The following is an 8526-nucleotide window of genomic DNA, read 5'->3' as shown; positions in this document are numbered from 1 at the left end:
AGTTTGCGGGAGTGGGGTCCTCAGTGTGGGAGCTGGTTCTCCATGTATGTGGGGGGTCTCAGTTTGGGGGAGTGGGGTCCTCAGTGTGGGAGCTGGGTTCTCAGTGTGGGAAGAGGGATTCTTGGGGGTGTAGGGAGAGGTTCTTGGGGTGTGTGTTGGGGGAGGGGTTCCCGGTGGGCAGGTTGTGGGGAGGTGTTATCAGCATGGAGGGAGGAGCTGTCAGTATGGGGGACAGATTCTGGGATGGGGCAGAGGTTCTGATTATTGGGGGAGGGACTTGCAGTGTGGGGAGGGGTTCTTAGTGGGGGGCTGTCTGTATGGGGGAAGAGGTTCTCAGGTAGGGGAAGGTTTTCAGTGCAGGAGCATCTGCCCTGAGGGTGGGTCTGAGGCCAAATCCTGTTCCTCTAAAGTGGAAATGGTCTTGGGATGGGAGTGTCTGCTCACTCCTCTAAGCCCCACTCAGTCCTGGCCTCTGTCCCCGGAGCGCGAGGCCCCTGTCTTGTCCCCTCCTCCTGACTCTGCTCGAAAACCAGGATCAACCCCAGATGGCTTGGAGAACCATGCCAACAAGCTCCAAACACAGAATTACTAGTAATTCCCTGCTTTAAAACAAAGAATTTCCTGATATATTTTCTTGAGGAATATTTTGAAGAATCAGGGAAATATGCAGTCGGAAATTGAAGTTCCCTTTACTCACTCACCTTTACCCACAGACCTACTCAGGATAAGACCACCCTACACTCACCAAACCCCAGGCTCAGTCATGGGTTCTGTCTAAATGTAAAATATGCAGGGTTGGTGCCCAGACCCCAAACAACCCTACCCCCATCATATTACCGTGTCCACCAAGATGGGCTGTTTGCAGGCCTTGGGACCTCAGGAGAACTGTGAAGATCCAGGCTCTCTCTATTTGGCATGTGGAGACCTCAGCAGTCTCTGGAATGGTGGCGTCTCCTTCCCCAGGGACCTCCGAAAGGGGTGTATGTGGTGGAGGGGCCAGTGTAGGCAGCCCTCGAGGGAAAGAAAAATTTGGTCAACAGAAGCAGGGTCAGGGACTCCTTGACTGGACCCATACCATCTCCTCCTGGGGAGGCCCAGAAAATGGTCTCCACTTTCCATGCAGTGTCCGTGGACCAGTGGGGGGTGAAGGGCTCTGATTTCCAAACTGTGACACGTGTGTCCTCTCTCATCCACGAACAGGAGCACCTGGGGAGCCCCAGCCGTGCCTGACAGGTGACTGGCCATCCCCACTTTCCCCCACAGCTTGTGGCTGTTCTTGTCTGGAAGTTCAGGGTCATAAGACGCCACTGCCGGAATGAAGTGACAAATAGGAACAAAAGAAAATGGTTGCTTGCCTGTTTCCTTGTCCTCTAATTATTCAAGGAAGTGACAAATATTGTCCAGACAACTTACATACATTCCATGGCAATTTTCTCCTATCTTCTAATCTACCCCAGAAGGCCGGGTGCCCAGGAACCAAAGGTGGGGGTGACACTGGGAGGTGGGAGGGTCAGGCCGACTGGGTGTGGCCATCACAGCTGTGTGGCCCTGGGGGCCGTGTCTCTGTCTAGGCCTCAGAGTTCTGCTCTGTTCATACAGATGCCTATGGCCCTGCTCCTCCCTCCCGGGCTTCCCTCCCACTGCCCCTGCCCTGCCCAAGGCCCCTGTCCTGCAGCCACTGCCTGGGTTCTCTTCTCAGGCCCACGCACCTGCAAGGACTTGCTAGACCGAGGGCACTTCCTGAGCGGCTGGCACACCATCTACCTGCCTGACTGCCGGCCCCTGACTGTGCTCTGTGACATGGACACGGACGGAGGGGGCTGGACCGTGAGTGTGGGGCTGAGGGGCCCTGGGCAGAGGCAGTCAACCTGGGAGACCCGGAGTCCAGGCTGCACACCTGGCCGGAGAACACACTCTGGAATTCTCTATTGCCCTGGTCGGGGACAGAGATGATGGGGGAGGTGACCCGTGGGTAAAAGTCCAGGCCGTGGGGGAGGCTGGGAGGGGCCTGGTGCTCTCCTGCTGTGTGGCTTGGGGCTTGTTGCCTCCCCTCTCTGAGCCCCCATTTCCTCCTTCATCCCGTGGGGTCTGTGAGGAGACCAGGTGGGCGTGCTGGGGACCCCAGCCTGTGATGCTCTGCCAACTACAAATGCTGCTCCTCTGGAGGGCGGGTCCCCCGTGCTGTGGGACGTCGGTCTGTCCCCCTGGCTCCTGTCCCCTGGCTCCTCCACAGGTTTTCCAGCGGAGGGTGGATGGCTCCGTGGACTTCTACCGGGACTGGGCCGCGTACAAGCGGGGCTTCGGCAGTCGTCTGGGGGAGTTCTGGCTGGGGAACGACAACATCCACGCCCTGACCGCCCAGGGTAGGGCCGCTGCTGGGGCTTGGGGGTCAGGGGGCCCTGAATGGGGGTGCCCCTGCCCCTTAGGCCTGGACTGCCTGGAACATAAGCGCCTCTTAGCCCACAGGGGATTGGGCCCTGAGCACACTCAGGGTGGCACAGGGACCTCCGAGGCTTCGTCCCCTGCCACAGGCTGTGGCGGCATCAGGACAGGAGAGGGTAGAGCTCTGGGCTGAAGGCCTCTTCAGGTCTTGGCCCCACTGGCATCTTAGACCCTGAGAAAGAGAGAGACCATCGGGGCTTGGCCCAACCCCTAGCCCTAACTTCACTTCCCACTGTCTCTGCTTCCTAAAGCTGCTGTCTCAGGGGCAGAGGGAGGTTCCTCTCTGGGCCTCCTCTCATTCCTCCGGCCAGGCCACAGCCCTCAGCAGGAGTGAGGACAGCACCTTCATCCTCCCGCCACCAGCTCCAGCGTATCAGCTGGTCCCTGATCCTGGGGAAACTGGAAAATGGTCCCTTTCCTCCGCAGGAGCCCATTCCGAGCTCCTAAGCCACCTCCTCGTGTTTGCTGTGACCTTTCCACGTAAAGGAAGGACTGCAGTACTTTCCCACAGTGAGGATCGGTGACCTCACAGCCCATTCCAGGGAAATGCACGGTTCCTTGATGAAGTGAAGTGATATTTGTAGGAGGGGGGAAACTCCAGGTTCAGTGGGTGGACCTGAGGGAGTAGGTCCTCCCAATCCCTCCTACCACAGATGACTTTCTGCATGAACTTGAGGAAACTTTCCATGGATCACAAGTTCAGGCATCTGAAAACACTCCAGTTCCCACCTCCGGTTCCTAGAGGCAGAAGGGCCCTTGGGCTGGGAGCTTCAAACCTTTCTCCCACAGGAACCAGCGAGCTCCGTGTAGACCTGGTGGATTTTGAGGGCAATCGCCAATTTGCTAAGTACAGATCATTCAAGGTGGCCAGTGAGGCGGAGAAGTACAAGCTGGTCCTGGGGACCTTTGTGGAAGGCAGCGCGGGTGAGTGTCTGTGCGGGCTGAGTGGCCTGGGCCTCTGAGGGGGGCTGGGGAAGGGGAGACAGCATGCTCAGCATCTGGCTATGCCTCTGCTGTGTGACGTTGGGGGGTGACTTAACCTGTCCAACCCACAAACCCACAATCTGTTCATCCGTCAATTCACCCAGTTTATTGTACTTGTGAAAATTATGATCCACATGTCATAAAAAGTACAATACATAGTGGCTATGATTATTTGCTGCCATTATTGATGAAAAATGGGGAAGATGATAAGTCTATTTCTACAGAGACTGAATCCCTACACTCTGCCAGAAGTCACTCTTCCCCTCTGCTGTCCCACCCAGAGCCAGGCGGTCTCCAAGTGTAGCAATGCCTGTTAGCTGGCTGAGCAGACCAGGCGAGGAGATGCCAAAGCTGCTGTCCCAGCAGAGCGCATGTTCACTGGGTGGTGCCCCTTGGAGTTGTGCAGTGCACAACATGGGCTCCTGGCCATGGCAGCTCTGCACTGGACCTAGGATCCAGGCTCCCTGGCACTTCATGGAAAATGCCCTACTTTTCCCTCTGAGCAGGTGATTCTCTGACATACCACAACAACTACCCCTTCTCCACCAAAGACCGAGACAACGACCAAGATGCTAAAAACTGTGCTGTGCACTATCAGGGAGCCTGGTGGTATGCCACCTGTCACCTGTCAAACCTGAATGGTGGCTACCTCGGGGGGGCCCATGACAGCTTTGCAAATGGCATCAACTGGAATTCGGGGAAAGGGTACAACTACAGCTACAAGGTGTCAGAGATGAAGGTGCGGCCCACCTAGCCCGGCACTGAGGTCAGAGGGTCTCTCCACGCACCCTGGCTGGAGGAGCGCATCCCTCAGCCCTCACCAAGAGGGCAACGTGGGGATCATGGCCCCCATCCTCATGGAAAGAGGGAGCTCCCACCAGTCCCTTGTAGGCATGGCCCACAGAGCTTTGCGCCCAGTGCCAGCGTCCAGCCCCCTGCCTCCCGTCTGCAAGGTTAGGCGAAGCCCCAGCGTGCCTCCCTCACTGCAGCTGTCAGTGCTTGCTTGCCTCACAGGCGATCATGGAATGCCATGGTTATTTGCCCTGCCCTGACCACTGGCCATGCCACTGTGCTGCTCATCCGTCCTTGCTTCCCTGCGACTTGGCCCTGTGGGTGGATCAGATGCCCTAGGGCTGAGGGGGTTTCCCATTGGCTAAGACAAAGCAGGGCCACCCTGCCTGTTGGTGAATAAAGTTTTATCGGCACAGCCATTCCCATGGCTTCCATATTGTCTCTGGTTGGTTTCTATCATCTCTGGCAGTTTCCAAACGCCAGGCAGAATAGAGTAGTTGGGACAGAGGCCATATGACTGACAACTCCTAAATTGTGTGTTAATCAGTCCCTTACAGAGAGTGTTCACTGACCCCTGCACTCACAGCCACCTGACCCCGGCTGCCTGGCCCCTGCTCTGCCCACTTGGCCCCCCTGCCGGGGCTTCCTGCCACCTGCCTCCTAGGGTCCCCTGTTGTACCAAAGGTGATTGCGTGCGCGTGAATCCCTCATCAAGAATGAAGCAAAGATTTGAAGGAGGCAAGTGGGTGAGACGGATCTGAGACCACGGGAGAGGGAAAGGTCCTCCTCCCTCAAGCATTTCCTCTTGGAAGTAGCCGGAAGGCTGAGCCCACAAAACCGTGGGTTGCATAAGGCCTGACACCACTTGTTTTTCTCCTAGTCAGCCAAGCAGGCCCTCTCCTGGGACCAGCTGCCCGAAGCCCAGACCCAGCAGAGGATGGAGGGTTCCCCCCAGCCTCAGTCTGTCTCTCCTGGAGGCGGCTCAGACCCCTGCAGGCTCCCGCCCCCACCTCTGGAACTCAGGGCCCTCTCTGGGCCCCTGGCTTTGCTTTTGCTTCTGTTAGTCTCTCCCAGGCTTCCTTCTGCCTTTTCTCTGCTCCACTCAACTCGCCAGGTGGAAATGCTGGCAGGCCCAGTATGGCTGCTGTACCGATGACTCTTCTCAACCTGTGACCTACAGGGACCCATAAGCCTCTAGCAGAGCCCTTGAGGGGCTGAGGCCCGCAGGGGAGGGTGTGCGGAGCATGGAGGAGCCTTGGCTCCTGCTCTCAGGTGCTCCTGGTGCAGGTGAGGGCTATGTGATCACGGAACAGGCCCTCAGATGGGCACCGCACTGTTCCTGAGCTCCCACTGTCTGCAAGCACCCATAGACTGCATAAGGGGGACAGACAGCTGCAGGAGGTGGGGGGCCCACAAATTCCTGTTGTTAGGGGGCTTCACATGGGATGGGTTTGCCCCAGGCCTGGGAGGATGAATCAGATCTGACTCTGGTGGTCCTTCTGTCTACTCATGGACTCCCCTGCGGACAGCCCCTGGACTAGGCAGGGTTCCTCTGCCCAAGGGACATCCTGGCCTGAAGGAGCTAATGTGGAGGTGGCTGGTGGCACCTGGCAAACCCCCTGCTGTGGGACACTGGATGCCGGCTTCCCCGAGTTCTTCTGGCCGCAGCTCTGTGTGGGAGACAGCGGCTGCCAACACATTGTCCCCGCTGAGGCAGCAGGTCTCGCAGCCCCACGGCTGTGACTCCGTTGCCTGGAGCCTTGTCCACCCGGCCCTAGTGTGGGTGCAGGGGTCCGTGGCTCACTGGGAGGGCTGAGTATAGACCTGGGAATGGCAAGGGCCAGGGGGTGCCCAGAAATTCTCAGCCCCAGCCTTCACCCTGAGGGTCCTGACGCCTGCCACTCCCTGCCCCTCCACTACCTGGCCTCTGAGTTCAGCTGCACCCCTGGGGGAGCCGAGCCCACGTTACCTCCGTGGAGGGAGGCCGTGCCTGAGTGGCAACAATGAGTGTTCTCGGGGGTGCCCTGGGTGCCTCCTGTACTGAGCCCCAAGCAGCCACGGTGAACAAGGGAGACCCTACCCTGAGCACAGAGCCCGGCCCCGTTGGGGGACAGCCAATCCACCACTGACCGCACAGCCGCTGCGCTGTGATAAAGGAAGGGGGACTCGGAGAGCATGGTGTGAGCCCCCAGACTCTTGAGTCATCACAGATGCTCCCAGGGGAGGGGAGATGACACTGAGCCCCAGAGGAGGGAGAGGTATCAGGATGAAGGTGGGGTGAGAGGGAGGCGGGAGGGAAGCTGGCAGAAGGCAGCTTGTGCGCTTGGAGCCTCCTCCCTTAAGTGGGTCAGAATCCTCACTGCCCAGGGCTCCTCCAGCACCAGAACTGGGCTCGGTGGTGCCCTCTCTCCATTCCCCACCCAAAGGCGCTGCCCTCTGACCCCGGAGCCAGGCGATCCCGTTCCCACTGCGGCCAACATGGTTCTTAGTTTCCTTGCCCAAAGCGTGTTTTGTTTTCTAATACGCCTTGTATTTTTATGTATTTATTTGAGCACTACAAAAGACCCTGGGTTTTATTACGGTTGCCACTCTTCTATAATTTACTCAGAACGTGTGATCCGAATCAGGCTGGACAATATTCCTTGTCCAACCCGGTGTCCAGCGCTGAGGACTGGTGGAACGGGTTGTCTCTGCTATGGATTCCCACAGCTTGGCCACTGAGTGTGGTTTTCGTGGCTTGTGGTTTCTGGGATTGCTGACCGCATCCTGGTCTGGGGGCCACTGTCTGGGCCATCCCTGGGTCCTCCTGCTCGGCAGTTTGATGGGGGGGGGCACATGCCTGGCATCTCGAGGGTCCCACTCGCCAGGTCACCTCGTCATCCTGACCAAGAAAAGGGCAGGAAGTAGAGAGGAGTGGGGCTGGGCTGTGCTGCCGCTGCGTGCTCATTCCCCTGTGACCGCATGCTGAGCCCACACCCAGTCCTCTGTTCTTCGCCTCTCTCTGGCTCCGGGGCCCCAGACCCTCTGGGACCAGGGAGCTATGCAGAGTGGGCACTGGGCTCCCTGCCCGGCCCCTCCCGAGCTCCTTCTGGAACCCAGTGCCGAGAGGGAGGATGTGGGTCTGTGGGCAGGTGGAGGACTGTGATGGGCAGGAGTCCTGGCTGCCCCGCGCCCGAGACGAAAGGCCCCTGAGAACCATCAGAAAGCTTATGCTCTGGGTCCCGTAGGATTTTCTTTTTTAAGAGCCTACAGGGGTGTACTTGACATTGAATGAGCTACATGGCTTTGAAGTGTACAACTTGAGTCACTTGACAGAGGATGCACCCGTGAAACCAGCACCACAGTTGAGACAAGGAACAGATCTATCACCCCCAGACGCTTCCTCATTGCAATTCCAGCCCCATCCGGCCCCACTCGTTGTGTCCCCAGGCAATGTCTGCACTTGTCTCTGTCACTACAGCTTGTTTTCCTAAGACATTTTATGAGTGAAATCATATCCTATCCACTCTCTGCTGCCTGTCTTCCTCTCCTCGGCAGACCTATTTTAAGGGTCATGATGTTGTGCTGTGCACAGCGGTTCGTTTCCTTTCACTGCAGAGTCATACTCCGTGTGTGGATGGACCACAGCTGTGTATCCATTCCGGTATTGATGGACATTTAGGTTTCTTCCAGCTGGGGCCACGACAAACCGGGCTGCTATGAACCTCTGTGCACAGGTCTTTGTGTAGATATATGGTTTCATTTCTCCTGGGTTAATATCCAGGCTTGGAAATTGTTGGATTGTCCAGTAGGTATATTAGTCCATTCTCACACTGCTCATAAAGACATACCCAAGACAGGGTAATTTATAAAGGAAAGAGGTTTAGTGGACTCACAGTTCCACATGACTGGGGAGACCTCGCAATCATGGCAGAAGGCAAAGGGGGAACAAAGTCACGTCTTGCCTGGCAGCAGGCAAGAGAGATCGTGTGCAGGGAAACTCCCCTTTATAAAACCATCAGATCTCGTGAGACTTGTTCACCGTCACCAGAACAGCACAAGAAAGACCCGCCCTCGTGATTCAATTACCTCCCACCATGTCCTTCCCACATGGGAATTATGGGAGTTACAATTTGAGATTTGGGTGGGGATACAGCCAAACCATATCAGTAGGTATGTTTTTAGCTTTTTGTGAAATTGCAAAGCAGTTTTCCAAAAAGGCTGCCCTGCTTCGTCCAGCAGTGCAAGAGAGGCTGGTCTTCCACATCCTTGTCCGCACTGGGTATCGTCAGTCTTTTCAGGTTGAGTCATTTTCACAGCGGTGTGGTG

The 8526-nt window shown here is 57.0% G+C and overlaps 1 protein-coding gene across 1 annotated transcript in view; it reads left to right on the top strand.

Moving 5' to 3' along the window:
* The window catches only part of LOC112608359 (ficolin-2-like), a 10459-nt gene extending 6279 nt beyond the window's left edge, over window positions 1-4180 (top strand). Inside the window, exons 5-8 of the mRNA XM_025360208.1 lie at window positions 1700-1827; window positions 2234-2363; window positions 3232-3366; window positions 3933-4180. Coding sequence (XP_025215993.1) covers window positions 1700-1827; window positions 2234-2363; window positions 3232-3366; window positions 3933-4180 — 641 coding nt within the window. The remainder of the gene's footprint in view (window positions 1-1699; window positions 1828-2233; window positions 2364-3231; window positions 3367-3932) is intronic.
* Window positions 4181-8526: the final 4346 nt, after the last annotated feature.

Source organism: Theropithecus gelada, chromosome 15, assembly GCF_003255815.1.
Source record: "Theropithecus gelada isolate Dixy chromosome 15, Tgel_1.0, whole genome shotgun sequence".
NCBI lineage: Eukaryota > Metazoa > Chordata > Mammalia > Primates > Cercopithecidae > Theropithecus > Theropithecus gelada.
Note: the sequence above shows the minus strand (reverse complement) of the source record. Positions and strands in the feature narration are given on the sequence as shown.